We start from the raw sequence: 18,737 nt of genomic DNA, 5'->3' as shown, positions 1-18,737 counted from the left end.
GAGAATTGGGCGTACAGCGTCTTAAGAAGCTTCCTAAGGGACATTCCGTGGGAAAACCCTTGTAGGATAATAAACTATACTTTGGCAGAAATGATATACTTTTGAGTCTTCCTTAGAGCAGCTAAGAGTGCGAGTGCGTTATCGGGGCATCACCCCGGGCCCCCGGTCAATGGCTTTCCCAGGGTGTTCTTCGAAGGGGGGGTGGGTCACGTCGCACTTCATTGCGGGTGAAATGCGCTGCTAATGTAGCGACAGACACTTCCAAGGTGGACAGAAGAAAGCACAACCTCTGACCAAGGCATCTCCGGAGGTTCTTCTCAGGAGAAGAACACCAAATTGAGAACAGCATCGGCCTGCCATAGTTCAAAGGAGATCTAGCTTGAGTGATAGTGTCTACTACCACTGGTCGTAGGTCACTTAGGGTCTGTCGTGTCCCGTCCAGACGCCACCCCTGGAGGTTTCCAGAGACTGGACATGGGTTTTCGCATAATGGTGCCCAGCCCCTGAGAAAGGAGGTCCCTCCTCAGGGGGATGCACCAGTGAGAGGCTGGATGCCCAGACACTGAAGACAACGCTCGTGACCTTCAAAAGAGGACAGGAAACGACCTAATCCAGAACGGTGAGACAAGACGAACTAGCCTGGCTTGAATGTAAAAGGACGCCAATCGTCTGTGATTTGCTTTTTTAGAAGGAACCAATGCCCTCTGTTGCAGTCACAAGTAACGCAGGGCGAACCACTGCTACAGGGGTGACACCGCATGTACCCACTCCGTAAACACTGACCAGGAACAGCCCAATCGAAACAACACAAAGATTGACTTTACTTTTGTGTTGAAGATTCATGCCCCACTACTCCGACTTCCGTGATGTCGCCACAAAACTAAGTGAGTGTACTGCACCTGTTGGTGCCTATTTATACCCGTTTTTCATGATAATATTTTACGCATTTATAAAATTTAATTTATAGGTCTCAATGTTCATTCCTCCTTAGTTAAGCGGTGACCACAAAACCTGTGGAGGACGCAGACTGCCTCTATATCGCCTTGTGAAACTCCGAACGAGACACTTTTTAGCTGGAGTTTGTCGAAAGATAATGGCAATTCGGTGGTGGAAAAACACGTGTAATTCAAAACAAAGGCTAAGTGTCTTCCTTCTCAGTGGTATTTTACATTTGTTTTATGGGGTCTGATGTTTAAACCTATCCATTTTTTTTTAAAACCATTGTAGTAGAAAATATATGCCTCATTTGACAATATCAGGCTGTGGCAAAAAGCACGACTTTCCCTGAGGATTCTGTCCCTAGAGGTGAAAGGCAAGTGTACTGCATTCATCATGACAAGTGAAGCCATCAGATTATGATCGATTGTTGGTTGGCTGACGAAGTGGAGGGCTATAGGGTCAATAAAACCTGCCCATATCTCCATGTGAATAAATCTTAATCACTACCATAACAATTACACGTTTCATTATAATTGTTCGAACTCTCCATAGTGGAGGCTTTCTGTAATTTTCAAGGGAATAATATGTATGATCAAGTTCAAGTATTAAGTTTTTCTGTAGTTTAAGTGATCCTATAAAAATAGGGTGCTTGACCAAAAGACTTTAGATATACAAAGATGTGTGCACTTTATGGAAGCTTGTTTCTGTTGCTGAATAAAAAAATTTAAAAGTGCACACTTTTTATCTCACAAGCTTCCATAGCACTCCTATTACTTATATGCCGTTGCTATACGGTACAATAGCACAACAATAAAGCTTATCAATAATTGAGCATAAGAAGCCAACTTTATAATGAGACAATTGTCGTCAGATTTCAATAATGATTTTGAATCTGAAATGAAACCATAAGCTTGGTAAACAGAATTTAATGTTTCCCGGGCATCCAAACAGATAGGAGCTATAATTGAATGACAGAAATAGAGTTTTATGCACGTGGTGTCACCATCAGCTGGATTTTGTGAGTGCGGCTCTGACCCCGCAAAGTGAGTGGCAAAACGAGATGTAAAGGAATAGGCGGCATTGTGTTTTTAGCGTAACACCGCTTCAAAAGAACACACAAAACACACCTAAAACAAGAAAAAGCTTTGCAATTGAACTGTACAAATAGATTCGCCAAAAATTGATGGTATGTTTTTCACAAACTGCCGAAAGCTACAGAAGAGAGAAGCAAATTAATCGCTGCAATTCACAGAAATAAATGGACTCCAGGCAGCGAAACACGGATTTGCAGTCATCATGTAATGTCAATATGTTGAATTTTGTGGTAAAATCATACCCTATATATTGTATTGTTATAAAATATTTATATTGGGCCAATCCATCAACTCATTAAATATTTACCATCTTATATTCTGCATAATTGGATGGTTTTAAACTAAACAATGACAAAACTAAATACGTTTTTGAGCTGGACGATGATGATGATATAACGATTTAGATAACCTATTTTGTGATCACCGAACGGATTTAGACCAACCTATTTTGTATTAGAATCTCACAATGGGGCGGGGGGGGGGGGGGGTACGCGGGGGTGGGGGGGGGGGGGGGGGGGGGGGGGGGGTGGGGGGGGTGGGTGGGGGGGGGGGGGGGGGGGGGGGGGGGGGGGGGTGGGGGGGGGGTGGGGGGGGGGTGGGGGGGGGGGGGGGGGGGGGGGGGGGGGGGGGGGGGGGGTGGGTGGTGGGGGGTGGGGGGGGGGGGGGGGGGGGGGGGGCGGGCGGGGGGGGGGGGGGAGGGGGGGGGGGGTGGGGGGGGGGTGTGGTGGGGTGAGGGGGGGGGGGGGGTGTATGGGGGGGGGGGGGGGGGGGGGGGGGGGGGGGGGGGGGGGGGGGTTGAGGGGGGGGGGGGGTTGGGACGGGGGGTGGGGTAGACGTGATGGTCGCAAAAGCAATTGACATGGAGACGTGAAAAAAACGTACATCGCGTTGTTTTCATAATGGATTAACTTTATCACAGAACTATTTGTTTTCAGCAGCACTGTTTAGTTTAAAAGTAGAACATGTCAGGCTTTCTATAGATATCTCTTTCATGTCTCTGTGCTTGAGTATTCACTGAGTTACAGTTCATTTTAAATGACGCGTTTGTAAATGAAGATCAGCGTAGACAAAGGCTGCAGACAGCACTCCTTGTTTTGTTACTTTATTTTATAAGTGCACAAAGTTTTGTTGTTATTATGTCCCTGTATACACAAAAAAAACCGTAGACCCTTTTACAGATTCGATTGATGTATTGCTGTATCTGTACGATCAAAACTGAAAGTGTAATTTAAGTTCTCTTATCGGGGTTATCAGGAGAAAAAATACCCCACAAAACGAGTATATGTTGGCGTTAATCGACTTCAGAGGGTTAAATAAATAAAGTGATCACAGGCAAATTTGCTTTATGTAATTAAATGTCAGAAAACAAAATTCCTGACTGCACATGCCAATATCCATGGACCACTGAAATATTTGGTAAGTTGTAAGTTTAAACTTTTACTCAAGTTTGTGCAGTTCCCTTTTGATACTACACTCATACAGCATCGTAAGCCCTTTAGGCTAAGACGCTATGGGGAAAAACTCCTTCTTTCTTCTGAAGCTGACTTCTGAAGCCTTTTTCAATCATGCAGTGAAACTGCATGGCAATTGGCTCATGAAGTTAAACAAAAGGAACCAATGATTCCAATGATTCCTCTCCTCTGCTAGCCGCTCTCTAGCAGCCCAGCGCCAACTCTCGAGCAGCTCGCTGCTTACAGCTCACGCACCCCTCTCAGCACTGCTCTCGCGCCCTTCTTGGCCGCTTATTCCATATTGCTTTTCCTGGACTTTTCTAAAAGAAAACCTTATCTCTAGAGCAATTTTCTTCGTGATGTTTTTGCAAATGTCACGCCACGGCTGTGGCTTGTGCAAAGCACCACTGCACCTGATAACAGGCACAGTGAGTGTAATAACCTTCCTCATGCGAGAGCATGAGTCTGGTCTCTTTGCACTCACGGATAGCTTTCTTTTTCAGAGAGCAACTCTGCCCCACATTTCGCGCCCTCCGCGTTTTCTTTCCTAACAGGAACTGTGTGAGGAAAAAAAAAAAAAAACAGCGGGGCAGGAATTCTCAGCACTACGGGATGAGAGTGAACTCCACGTTGGCTCAAGTCCTGAGTGCCTCACTCTTCTCCACAGAGAGAGGTTTCTCCAGTCTGCTTCCTCCGCCCGGACCAGCGCCCCTCTGCCAACGCGAGTGACCTGGTCTCGTTCAGGGGATTTGATGATAAGCAGTTGGATGACAGCAAGTCCCTAGTGGCTTTTGGATGCCAAGAACTGGATGGGCTCCGTTCATGACCCTGCCCCTTGCCGTCTCTTGAGCCAGTCGACGCCAGGGCTTCGATAGACACCGAGACTCATCCCAGTGTCTTATCTAAAGCCATCGAGGAGCTCGGTTTAGAGTGGCCCCCACCTAAAGAACCCACACGCAGCCGTTTAGATGAGTGGTTCCTGCCAGGGACGCGCCAGGCCCCTCCCCAGTTTAACTCCAATTCTTATCAAACTCACTACCGAACAATCTAATCAAGGGGCCCTACCATACACCCGGCGCAATATGGTGCCAGGCGCGCACAAGTGTTTTTTGCTAGTTTCAGCCTGACGCCCGACTTTTCATATCCTGAACCACGTTGTTTAAATAGCAAATGCATTTGCTACCATTTGTGCACTCATGGGCGTGCTGGCCTGAAAATGAGGTATGTATAAGATTAGCTATTGTGTAGGCTACATAAATATAAAAATGGCTACATGTCATAATGGATCCGTTTCCTCTCTGGAGACGCGTTTAGTCTTTGCGCTTGCATATTCCGCCATGTAAATACCGAATCCGCCATGTCGCAAGCACAGCTGGCTCTTAAAGGGAATGGGAGATGAGACTCTGATTGGTTTATTGCACATTATGCCCAAAAAAAGCCCATAACTCATTAAGAGAATAGGGACAACTCTTTTAGACCATGCGCCAGGTGCGCAGACCATTTTTCCCCATACATACACTAACTCCACACACACCCTAAGCTCAAGACCATGCACTTAGACACTTAGATTGCTTAGAATCCTTAAAGTAGGGCCCAAGGTCTTCAGGATCACTAGAGAGGTACTGGCAGTGTGTTTGATCAATGTTGGAGCTAAATTGCAGGAAAATGGACCTCGAGGGCCAGAGTTGAGAACTCCTGTATTATACAGAATTAATGAAATATAAAAAAAAAAAACTGAATTCATTTAAACACAACATGAAGAAACATGCCATAGGAGGATAAATTTTCATTACAAGGGATAAGCAGTATTGAGAATGGATGGGTGAAGTTAAAATACAGTAGTCAACATTTGAAGTGGATCAAAACCTTTCATCAAAGATGTCCCAAAACCAAAACAATACCCATTCTTGTCTTAGGACAACTTTGATTAACTTTTTTGATCCACTTCAAATGTTGACTACTGTATATCATGTTATTTACAATGACTGAACAATTAGAGACAACAAGTTACTGCTAATCCCATACAGGTTATGATTCACATTTTCTGGCTAATTGCTATTCAGTCTCTTTTGCTAATTAAAACTAAAGGAATAAGCCTCATAATCAGGTCAGTCTTATGAATGTCTATTTAGAATAGGTGGGGGAAGAGAGAAGCAACCTGCTTTAAGTTTTTAAGTCTATGTGAGAAGAAAACCTTTTACTTTTCATTACACAGTATATGTGGAATTGAGGATGGATGTTGAATGGAGTTAAGATATATCATGTTATTTACAGTGACTGAACAATTAGAGGCAACGAGGTGCAAACAGGGTTGATTAACTATAAGGACATGCTGCTGTAGTGAAACTCGGCACCAGGATGCTGACGGTGGAAGAGAGTGCTGTTCATTCACTCCCCTCACCTACATTTCCTGCTATTTGCCTGTTTATTTCACACATAATTGTGTCTCTTTTGCTAATTAAAACTAAAGGAATAAGCCTTGTAATCAGGTCAATCTTATGAATCTCTATTTAGATTGGTGGGGAAAGAGGGAAGCAACCTGCTTTAAGTTCTCTTTTCAAATAGAAGTAGATATTTGTCTAATTCCTTCTGGAGAAAGAATCCAATCATGGAAAGGAGAGGACAGCCAGAAGGACCAGCTGTAAAATAAGCACTGATGACACTTTTGTGAATGAACAAGCAGCAGCATGGTCACTGTTTTCACAGTGTATTCAAGCTGGCAAAACAAATGGCAACAATGCTGGCAATATCCCAATATGACCTGAGCTGTAAACGGTGTTGAGAGCACCTTTGGCACATAACCCTTCTTGGGTTTAAGACTAACGTTACAATCAACTGGCATGAATTTCATGCAAGTGCCAAAAGTATATAGACAGCACTTGAAAGGCCACCACTCACTTAAAGGGAGTCCCTCAGTGATTGTACCAAAATTACTTTAAATAAATCCATCAGCAGCAAAACCAACAGAAGCAACGCCATACATCATACAACCTAAGCGAGTACCTGAGTTTTGGCTGAGATCAGATTAGTCTTGCATAACCAGACCTTCAGACTGACAGCAGAAGGTCCTGGGAACCTTGGTCACTTTGAATGGCCAAGAACCACCAAAAGGCCATATGACTGACAGGTAAAGCAACCAATCAATCAAGTTTAGTTTAGGGGTGTATAAATGACAATAACAGAATTTTGTGAACTTTACATATTTCGCAAATGAGGGGTTTGGTGCCACTGCATCCTTGTTTCCAGGTGGAACATTAAAGAACGCGACACACACGTCTCCCGCAAATTGGAATTCAACCAATCAGATGACGACTTTGAAATTCCTGAAGTGTTTCTAATTTTGTGTGTGATATGCATCAGATGTTTAGCCAGCGGTCCATAGGAGTGATGTCTCAGGCTGAGACTAGCCTACTCTGAATGAGGATAATCTGGCCAAGTTCAGATAGTCCAAATAATTCAGTACATACAATCTTAGTGGGAAGAGCCATGTACACATATTGTGAATGTGTGTGAACCTAATGACAGGCCAAAAGGAAGAACAAAAGGACCTTGCTGCTTCAGAAAGGGCTCCACTTTAACCACAAAGTCTTTAGTCTCACAGCTGCTCAGGTTTTCTGCAGAAAGGCAAAGGGGAAATTTTAATTGAAAATATGGGTCAGTGGGTCTTTATAAATAATAATAAAAACAAGAAAAGAACAGCTAATTAAAACTAATTAAAATTAAAATGTATTTTTTGTATTTAAAGCTTAATGTATGTATGTATTTATTTATTTATTTGTTTGTTTATTTATTTATTTATTTAGCTTTTTTATGTTATAGCCTAACATCATAGTTTTTTTACATTACTTGGCATGAAATTGCTATATTTAAATCAGAGTTTAGCTCCAACTTGCTCAACACACATACAGAACGTGTACGTTTTAATAATTTAATTTCCTATTTGGAATGAATTAACAAGAAAAGAAATGAAAAGGCGGCTTGTTTATTCGTTTAGTTTAACAAACGAAAAAATTAGATTTCGGCTCGATTTCTCATGTTTCCTTTGTGGTTTACAAATCGGATCATAGTTTCGATATTTAATTTGCATTCACTGAAACGCCCCCTTCATCTGATTGGTCAAATCACTCTGGCTTCAGTACGAGTTTTTAATTCTGTCAGACAGAATAAGAGTCAGTACGAGTGCAGCGCTGAATATTGATCTTTAAAAAAATATTGTCTGAAACCACTACTCACTGTTGACTACGGATAACATTTGAAGCAGGAAAATGTTGCTAGGCACGTACATAATTTGTGCTGCTGCGACTTGCAAGCGAACTATAGGCTACTATATGTTTACAGATTATTTGTATATCAATGTATGAATATTGTGTGTCCCATTGGCAAATGCAGTGCAAATAGTTCTTTGGATAAAATTGAAGTGGAAGTAAAAAAAAAAAAAAAAATCCATAACAGGCTGAACAGTACCACGATAATTTGTCTGTAACATTTCACAACTCTCGTTTTTCATTTAGATCAAAAGGCACTAGGTGTGTGTGACACATGAATAAATAGGCCTAATCGTGGACATTAAATAGAAATAAAGTTTATAATATAGATATTAATATAATAACATCTAATTATTATATTAATATTCAACTTACATTGGAAAGGTTTCCGTGACCTCTCACGAGATCTCAGCAAAAAGTCTCACGATTTAGTTCCACAACATGATGCATGATGGGATACACTAAGCCTTGAATACAGCTCTGGGGTCTCATTGGCCCTGTCCCAAATGGCACACTCCAGACTTGTGGACTTCCTCAGAGTCCACACTTTGGTGACATCATGTAGTGCAGACCTATAGGGCCCTTGGCGCGAGTCCACAAGGGCGCATTGAGAGGTATTTTTGGGACAGACTCGATCGTCACGCCGGAAATATCGGCCTGGTTGTTTTTTGACAGGAGCTGCAGGTTCGGGGAATATGCTGCCTATGTTCCATTTGAACTAAGATTAAAATTTTAACACATAATAAACATGTGCATACGTTTCAGATGAATTTACAGGTTTAAATATAAATACTAGGTTTACATATGATTTAGTAAAGCCCTGACATTCGGTTCTATTTATTTAATGAATCCTAATGCGATCGTATTATTCAACGCGCTATTATTATGTTTGAGATATCAACCACTGGTCAATAACCATAATGTTTGTATAAACTGTAGGTAACAACTGGTAAAATGTACACCTAGGTCATAAAAACCGTAATGATACCTGCACTTAAATATTTTCTTCTCAGCCATGTCATCAATTGCTCTTGAGCGAAAACTCCTCCCATCCGTTGTCTGATTGGCATTTTGCAAGGATTCCTGGGTAGTTAAATCTATGCGGGCTTCGTGGAAGACCGCTTAAAGGGTACAAAGGGGGCGCTGTTGAGCACACTTCAGAGCATTAAAATGCTGAATGGGACGGCCTACAGACTCGTAGACTCAGCAAGCACATGCAATTTAAGTCCACGAGACCGAAAGTCCACATGAAGTGCGCCGTTTGGGACAGGGCCATTTATAAAACTCTCCGTAGATTTCATCCTCAAAGTGTACGTATGCACAAAAGCTAGATTTTGCGTACGCACAAAAGTTTTCATATTTATACGCCAGAGCCTGCGCAAAAATCCCTTTATAAATCCCAGTCAGGGGAAGATTGTGCGTACGTGCATCTCCACCTCGTCTCCCTGAAATCACCATATATGGAGCTTACAGCGCCTTGTTTTACTATGCATAACCTCATCTGCCTATCATTTCCATGAATATTCACACGCACGTGACACCATGTTTAACACCGAGACATTAAGGAAATATGAGATGGGGACTATAATGCCATTTGTGCCATACAAATTAATTTTTATTGCCAAAAATATTCAGTATCCTTGTTATGTTTTATAATAAATATATGAAAATATCCATACAAACAAAATGGTTTAAAGTTGTTCTCAGATATATCTTTGAATAGAGTTGATCTCATTCTTTTACACTGGCCAAATAGTATTTCAATTGTTTTGAACAATTCAAATCAATTAAATGTATGCAGTTTTGCTGATGAACATCTTTTAGCTATTTTTAGTGGAAACAGATAGGCCCATATGTGAAATTGTAAAATGATGTAATTTCAGTGTTTATCCCCATGAATGCGAGTGGAGTATTTAATGTAAATGTGTATATCGACATGAAAACAGAGTTTAAAATTGCTGTTTACCTAATTACTTTTGTCACTCCAGAAAAAAAGAGTGCGTACCCATGGTCTAGATTAGAATGTTCGTACGGTGCGTACATATTTACGGCAAGTTTATTTTTTTATAAATCACGATATGTGCGTGAAAAATTGCGTACGCATGTTTCTATGCCCATTTTGTGCGTACGCAACCTTTATAAATGAGACCCCTGGAGCGGTATTCGAGATTTAGTGTGTGTTTGTGTTAAGGGCACTGCGTATTGGCGTTTTTAAGAACTGGGACAGTCTTGCGCACTTACTTCCTATCGCGCGCGCACGCTCTCTCAAGCGGAAGTCATACAAAGAACAAAAAAACGCTATCAGGTCTAGTTTTTAAATTAAAGTATTCTCCTTAACCTGGATATGACGACTGCGGAAGTCATACAGAGAACCCGGAAATGTGTTCAGGTTTAGAGTTTTACGTGCTGTTTTCTGACAAATTGTTATTTTTGTATATTATGTAAAATATATATAAATTATATCGGAGCACCATGATCATCAGGTATGTTCGTGATTTATTAACGAAGTTCTGTTTTTACGAAACGAGTCGTGATCCTTCACAGCCGTATTTTCACTTCTGACCTGCCCGCGATAACGTTACATGGGGGGAACAAAGTGAAAGTTTGCGCTCGCTTTAGCATTTGGTCTGATTTGTTTTGTTACTTACTTAAACCAGCATCAATAGGCATCCCCTGTCAACATAATTAATACATTGATTATGGGTTGATTAATTATCTAGTTATAGATTAATACCCAGAGAAATAGCTGAAACTATTATTCTGATTTAGCTATTAGCATTAGCATGTTGTATTGTCTTTTTGTGTGCTGGTGCATGTGCAGTTATTTTTATTTGATAGTTTGATTGACAGAGTCTTATAGTGCATTTAAGATGGTATTTTACCAACACATAAGATGGGGGAAAATGCTCCTTTTATTTTATGAACAACAACATTTATGATGTTTACAGTATCTATCTACACCATCTATAGCAAAATTATGCAACATCTTGTATTTTCTTAAGCAGAATTGTAAATTGTGTTAATTTGGTTGCAAATTGGTGCATTTGGACAATTTAGTGACAATTTACAATGAAATTGTAATGAAATCCAGTTAAATTTAGACACTTCTGTGTAAACATTTAGCATATTTACAAGTTTTTATCAAGTTTGGCATGCTGAATATGATGATTTTCATATTCAGCATGCCAAACTTGCACCAATTTACATAGTAAATTCCTTTGGTCAATATTTTTTGTGTATCATTATAAAAAATACAAAAATATATGTTGACAACTTTTACAAGCTATTACAGAATTACAGAAGAAACATTACAAAATTAAGTGAAACAGATTTTTGTTACATTGTGTTACTGTTCTAAGCTGATGTGTGTTAGGTTCGTCAGCAAGCCGATGTGCGTTATATTATCTTCAGTCGCTTCCCATTATGCTTTGAGTGTTGTGAGTATTGACATTTCAGCAAGTCAGAGAGCTTTTCCAATTGGCATGACGACTTGTGATCAGTTCTGCTTATCTCAAACAATGTCATGATCTACTAGTTGAGATCAAGGAAGTTAAACTTTTTTTTCTGTTTTTTTTTCTTCTTCTTCTGTTTCTGCAGTTGGTGCTTTATCTGTGTGTTTGCAGTGCTGATAAACAAAGGTGAGCACCTAAACTATATTTGAATGATACATTCATGTCACATGTAATAGTTCCGTGCAAAAAATCGAATGCGATTTTCATGCGCATCTCATCAGTAAAGACGCTCCTGTAATTAGTAGTATATCTCCAGCACGTGTGTTAAGATCAGGGTTGCCAGGTTTTCACAACAAATCCTGCCCAGTTGCTTCTCAAAACTAGCACAATCGCGTTTCTAGGAGGTTTCCCGATAAAAATTGCATCCCGGGGTTAAAATATACGTTTTTTGGCAGGGTTGCCTTGGTAAAATTGGCATTTTAGGGGCTAAATATCACGTTATTGGTATTGGTGTCGCTTCAACTCGCGGACATGAAAAACAACCGCAGACTTGGCAACACTGGTTCAGGTGGAGCGGCATTTACTACACAGAGCCATAGTCCACCGACAAGCTACACAAAATCGCTTTCAAAATCGACAAAGATTGTCAGTGAATTACGGCTCTGCGTAGTAAATGCCAACCAGTGTTGCCAAGTCTGTGGTTGTTTTTCATGTTCGCAGGTTGAAGAGACCCCAATACCAATAACGTGATATTTAGCCCCTAAAATGCGAATATTACCAAGGCAACCCTGCCAAAAACGTGTATTTTTATCGCCCGGAACGAAACGCGATTTGACTAGTTTTGAGAAGCAATTGGGCAGGTTTTGTTTTGAAAACCTGGCAACCCTGATCTTAACGCACATGCTGGAGATATACTGCTAATCACAGGAGCGCCTTTACTGAGGAGATGCACATGAAAATCGCATTCGATTTTTTGCACAGCCCTAACATGTATAAATGTCAGATTGTGTGTTTACAATTAAAGTTTCTGTCATTTCAGTGTCTCTGGATGTCAAAGTAGTGGGTTTTAATGGCGGTTCTGTTCTCCTGCCGTGTTCTTCAGCAAAACATGATCTTAAACCTCAAGACATAAATGTGCTTTGGCGAGACAAATACAGTGAGACTATTTATGATTTAATTAAAGGTAAAGATTCATTAGACACACAGGATTCACGTTACAAGAACAGAACACAGACTTTCCCTGACGAGTATGAGAGAGGAAACTTCTCCATCAAACTCAGCAATCTCACTCATGCTGATGAAGGAGAATTCAACTGCTTCATCACACACTCATCGTTTTCTGATAAGGAGACTGTATGGCTCTTCATTAATGGTGTGTAAAATAATGGATTGAAGTTTTAAATAAAATTAGTCTAAATGCTGCTGTATAGAGTATAAGTGATGGATCTTTTATCTTTAACACAGTGTAGTAATGTCATGTTTTTTTTTCTTTTTTTATGAACTTGTTTTGTTGCAGAAACTGTAAATCAATCTACTGAAGAAGAAAACAAAGTACCAGAAACACAGTCAAGCTGGATGAAGACATTATTAATCTGTATTGGCCTTCTTTTAACTTTAATAATTGTCCTGTCTGTAGTCTATGTCAATTGTTGCAGGAGAAAAAGCTCTCAAGCTCCAATATAGAAGGAAAAGTGTCATACTGAAGGTCCTGTTATGCACAGAGCGTGTCAGTGGCATCTGAGCAGCCCGTATTTTCCAGCACCCATCTTAAAGGATTGGTTCACTTTCAAAATTAAAATTTCCTGATAATTTATACCCTTTGAAGCTGCACTGAAACTGTCATTTTGACCTTCAACCTTTGGAAGCCATTGGATTCCACTACGAGGAGAATAATCCTGAAAAGTTTTCATTAAAACCTTTATTTATTTATTTATATATTGTCGTGGCCTAACGGTTAGAGTGTTGGCCTTGCAGTCCAAGGGTTGTGAGTTCGAGTCTCGGGCCGGCAGGAATTGTAGGTGTGGGGGAGTGAATGTACAGCACTCTCTCCACCTTCAGTACCACGACTGAGGTATAAATGAGAATAAATGGCTGCCCCACTGCTCCGTGTGTGTGTGTGTGTGTGTGTGTGTGTGTGTGTGTGTGTGTGTGTGTGTGTGTGTGTGTGTGTGTGTGTGTGTGTGTGTGTGTGTGTGTGTGTGTGTTCACTCGTGTTGTGTGTGCACATTGGATGGATTAAAAGCAGAGCACGAATTCTGAGTATGTGTCACCATACTTGGCTGTATGTCACGTCAATTTCACTTTCACTTTTTATGGCGCATCTCTTTGATAACCATCTCTATAACTGGCCACCAGCACGTGATAATTGACTATATGACCAGAATTCATTGTAAATGCTGAATTACTAGCAAACTCAGGATGTTCTGTAATTGGCATACAAAGTTGCTAGCAACTATTTTTCTTATTTATTTTTCTTACTCAAATTATTCTTACTGTATTTTTCTAGTGCTCAATAAATCACTTATATGATGTCTAAGTTTCTGTCTATTCTTTTATAAAAAAAAAAAAAAAAAAAACTATGCAGTGATATGTTTCATGACTAAAACAGTTTGTAGAATCAATACAGTTGGTAAATATTTTATTTACATTTGTATATGGGGGTGGGGGGGGACTAGACATAGTATCAGAAAAATGATTGCAGGAATCTCATTTTCCATGGTATCTTCTTTAGATTTGAAATAGAAACTCGTGAGACATTTGACTTTCAACCCATTGCTCCAGGACTGGTTTCATGTATTTTTATATCAAATAAAAAAGAATTCAGTGTAGTAAAAAAAAAATTCAAGGCACTTCAGTGTCTATAACTTTTAATATTTCTGAGCATTATCAACTCTGGTTGATAAAAAGTACAGCCCAAAGAGTCTTCTTTCCAAAGACACCAAAATTATGTGACACACTGAATTAAGGAACTGTTACAATTTTAAGTTAGGTAAGGCACTTTCAGCTGTGAGTCCCATAATGGAGGGTGCTGGCTAACAGGTTAACAATTCTGTACCACAAGTGTGTTCTCAGAGTAAATGTATCAATAATAATTATAACCTTTACAACCTTTGTTTTTAGTGTCTTAAGAATGTTCAAGATGATATAATAGATCCCAGTCTGTTATTTGCTGTGCACATTTTCAATATTAATACTGTTAGACATTGTCACTGTCAGATTTGATTTCAGGTGAGACTTTTGTTGAATTTTTAGACATTTATAAAGTATTTAATTCTTCTGAGGACATTTGTTTGTTCATCTATTCAAATTAAATAAATAAAAATTTCAGTAAAAGATAAAGTCACTTATCTGGATTGTGTCATTTCTAAGTATATGAGGATTAGATGTTTTGACAACTTCTGTTATGACAACAACAGGAACTAAATATGTGCTTACATAGAAACTTAAACTAAACCTGAGAGTGTCAGGTTTTCTCTGCTACTTCTCCTTATGGGTCATTCCACAAAACCAGTGCCTTTTTCCACTTGGAATTATAAATAAATAAATAAACACACACACACACACACACACACACACACACACACACACACACACACATATATATGTTACCTTGAAAAGTAACAGTAACAGATTTGACAATTTCAAACAAATTAATTTCCTAATTTCTAGCTACTGTAATTGTCAAGTTCATAAAAGCACTTTGTACACTTTGAAAGGATTTTACCTGTAGATATTGATTATATTTGATGTAATAAATAATTGTTTAAATGTACATTTTAAAAATGGTAACAGTATTGACACTGCATGATGGCCCCTCTCAGTCAAACCTCATAAATCATCAAAAATAGAACATTATAGAAGTGAGATGATGTAACCTCCTAGAAATTATGTCACTTGAATTTACACTATTTTACAAGGGTTTTTTGATGAGAGTAACAGGGTTGACATGAAATCAGGGGACACCAATAAAATGAATAAAATTCCATAGAAAAAAATGCATAATTATCCCAAAACTCTGCTAAACAATGAGACTATATTTAAAACATTATGCAAATTTATTTTTTTATATAATTTTGCCTTCATTTTGCAAATTAAAAGTCCTGGTGAAAAATAAAAAATCGTAGTGATGGACAGGCCAAAAACCTTACACTTATCAACATAAATAATATTTAAATTATTTAAAATAATATTTAATTGACTTTTTAATGTAATATTGATGAAAAAAATACATTGCAATACATAGTAGTGTTATGTTTTTAAATTGCAAATTTATTTGTCGTTATATTAAATCTATGTTTGATTATTTCTTATTTCTTAGGGGCGCAAAAGACACCAATTTTTATGTTATGTTTTATTGAAAAATAAGACGTGTTACATTACAAAATTCGTAGTTATGAAAAAGGCAGCCTTAATTTTGACACAATATGACAGATATATTCTTTGTAATTTCTGTTTATATTGACAATTAAGTTAAGTATAATATTGTTTTGGTAAGTCAATGTGTTATGGCATAATTGTAATTAATACTTAAGTGCTGCCCTACAAAAATATTCTCACAGAGGTTTATTTCTGATGATGACTCCTGTAATCTTGAACAAATAAACATTTGTTTAAATTGGTTTAGTTTTGTGAATAAGCTAACAGTCTCTGGAAAAACAGTTTGGACATTTGTAATATGATTGTGATATCTCTACACATTATATATTATAAAAGAAGTTACATAATCGCATTCTGTTGAAAAGAGCCAATCAAATAATGAATAATGTACTCAAACTTACATGAGTACAAGAGCAGAGCTTCCTTTCGTAGCTCCTCTGGGAAAAGATTGTATTCTGAATTCTGATCCTCAAGTGAAACTTTTCTCTGAGCGATATTTTATGTATTCTTGCTGTCACTCAATGCAGGAAAGGAAATGCAGAGAATCCAGTTACCTCCTCATTCATGAGCCGCTGAGAAACACCGAAAGGATAGCGATATAGAGAAACTGAAAAACAACGGGTATATAGTCTGGTTTTTCCACACATTTGCCTTTCAAATTTTGTTTACTAACTACACCAGCAGAATAGAGCAGAAAAACAATCGAACAGGAAAACCTTTCCTGAAAAATACTACAAAATATGCAATATGTTTATCTGATGATAATCTGCCCCAATGTACCATCAAAAACAGAGATATATGCTGAAAACTAGTTAATTAGATATTAGAAATAGGCCTATAGCTTGTTACTAGGCTGTCATCTTTGTTATATTGTTACGCCAGTAGGTGGCGGCAAGGGATTGTCCCGCACTCACACAAGTAAACTTGTCATTAGTGAAAATAAGAGGTGTGTTTGACCTGAAGTGAAGCTGCACTGATCGGTGTGTGACATCAGAATACGGAGAGAGAGCAGATGGCTCCATATGGTAAAACCACTGACAGGTGAAGTGAATGACAATGTTTACATCTTTACAATGGAACTGTAATGCCAATTTTTGAAAGAAAATTACTTAATTCACAAAAAAAAAAAAGTATTATGCTCGCTTGAGGTGGTTTCAGCTGCTCGCTCTGAGGTGCAAGTAATTTATTAAATATGAAAATTATTATATTCAGTGGCTTCTCTTATAGTGGAATTTATTGCCAATTTATCAGGAAGTGCAGATTTAGTTCTTTTTGACTTGTTGGATGGAAACTTTTTCGCAAATGTTTTATGTGATATTCCAGTTTTGCAAATAAGTTCAATTCACAACTTTGGAGGGAAACCCAACTACTGTAACTGCAGGTGAACAAATATACCAACTAAACCTTTTTCCTAGGTTTCCTAAAGGGGAATGGACATAAGTATTAATGGATTACTAGTCTTTAAGGTAGTGATATCTAATAACTTCTCTTCCTTTGTAATAGCAACAAATGGAGTGTCTTCATGTGGGTTTGAGCCTGTCCCTATTTCCCTATGCAGGGTGTCTGGTCATTGAGTTTTCTATTACTATGTCCCTGTCCTTCCTGAGGTGTTGGCAGTTTCTCCTCAGAACCTGAGACTTGAACTCTCTAACCATTAGGCCACAACTGCCCCTAATAATTTAATTCTCCCAAATGGAGTTCCTAGAACTTAATACATTCCTAGTTCCTGCGGTGTGAACACGCCTCTTGTTTTAGAGTAAGTAAATGTCTGATTTAAGGAACTTTGCTTCTTCTCAATTGAAACTTTTCTGCATTCAGTTTGATGTTATTTTCATTGCATTTTTTAAGCAATGCTATCAGGTTGTTTGTCATGGTCCTGGTTTGTTTGCTTTTCTTGTGTCTCACCCTCTCCAGTGACAAGGATGTCATCAGCGATGACATAGATACCTTGCAATACCTTCTTCCCATAGTGCATCTTGCTGCCATCTCTTTCCCTGTGAACAATTTTCATGCTCATTAAAGTCGTTTTTGTTACAAACTGCAGATTTGCTGTCTGCACATCTAACAGTGTCTGCTTACTTTGTCATTAACTCCCGAGAAGAACTGCCCACTGAGGCTCATACTTCTGAGAGACATGTAAACTGGCCAACAGCTGATAAAAGTTACAGGTATCTGTAATTTACTGCAAAACTTATCACTATTATACTGGTCTTGCAGTCTGTCAAATTAGGTTACTTGTTACTGAGCCCTGTCAAGTCAAGCAACACATGAAGGGTTTGGTTCCAAAACATGAAAAACAAATAAATTCCCACCAAAATCAGTATTGTATCTGGTCAGTATTAAAAAGTAAATTTTTAATTTTACACAAAATGTGATATCCACCATGTTATTCTGTCATGTTTTCTCCCTATCTTTCCAAAAAGTAAGAAACGCCTCCTTTCTCTGCAGAATGCGATACATCCGCTCAACCAATCACAGTGCACCATTCCACACATTGTAAAGAGTGACTGACAAGCTACACAACATGTTCATAATCACAGATAAATCACCTTCGATTATGAACGCGATATTGCGTAGCTTGTCAGTGATCTACGGCTATGTGTATTAAATACCACTCCATCTGAAATCACGTGATGGAGATTTACTACTAATCACAGAACCGGCTTTACTGACGAGATGCGCATGACATTCGCCTAAACAGGACCCGAAGTACATAATTATCAGGTTTGCTTTTTTAAAACAGTATGCGACAACAGCGGGAAACTATAGAACAGCTCGTTCCACGCATCATACGTCATTACGCTATTTTTACATCACTGCACATTCGCAGTAATTTCTAGTTTTGGTTTTCAATCTGATTAAGTGTTTACTAATGGTAGCTGTGTTTACATGGACCCTACAAATCTGATTGTAATAGGACTAGAAGCACAGTCAGAATAATAGAGTCACATGTAACCATATCAGTCGAATTGAATTGTCCAGATCCGACTAAAATTTCAATCAGATTGTAAGGGGTGGTTTATTCCTTTTTTAATCCGAGCGAGAGGACATGTAAACACTTGATTGGATTGAAAAATGATACTGGAAAGTACTGTGCATGCGCAGTGACGTAGAAATAGTGTAATCAACCATTACACCTTTAACAAGCTGTTCTTCCTG

The 18,737-nt window shown here is 38.9% G+C and overlaps 1 protein-coding gene and 1 long non-coding RNA gene across 2 annotated transcripts in view; one reads left to right on the top strand and one right to left on the bottom strand.

Moving 5' to 3' along the window:
- LOC122141688 overlaps positions 1–18,737 on the bottom strand; it is a 53,635-nt gene that overhangs the window by 16,300 nt on the left and 18,598 nt on the right. The window lies entirely within an intron of this gene.
- Positions 10,102–13,227, top strand: LOC109052711 (CD276 antigen homolog). Its single transcript, XM_042749642.1, has 4 exons — positions 10,102–10,232; positions 11,347–11,387; positions 12,241–12,573; positions 12,718–13,227. Exons 1-4 carry the CDS (start codon positions 10,222–10,224, stop codon positions 12,882–12,884), a joined length of 552 nt encoding a protein of 183 aa, XP_042605576.1. The 5' UTR covers positions 10,102–10,221; the 3' UTR covers positions 12,885–13,227.

Source organism: Cyprinus carpio, chromosome B22, assembly GCF_018340385.1.
Source record: "Cyprinus carpio isolate SPL01 chromosome B22, ASM1834038v1, whole genome shotgun sequence".
Lineage (NCBI taxonomy): Eukaryota > Metazoa > Chordata > Actinopteri > Cypriniformes > Cyprinidae > Cyprinus > Cyprinus carpio.
The sequence above is the reverse complement of the archived record's forward strand: the minus strand, read 5'-3'. Positions and strand labels throughout refer to the sequence as shown.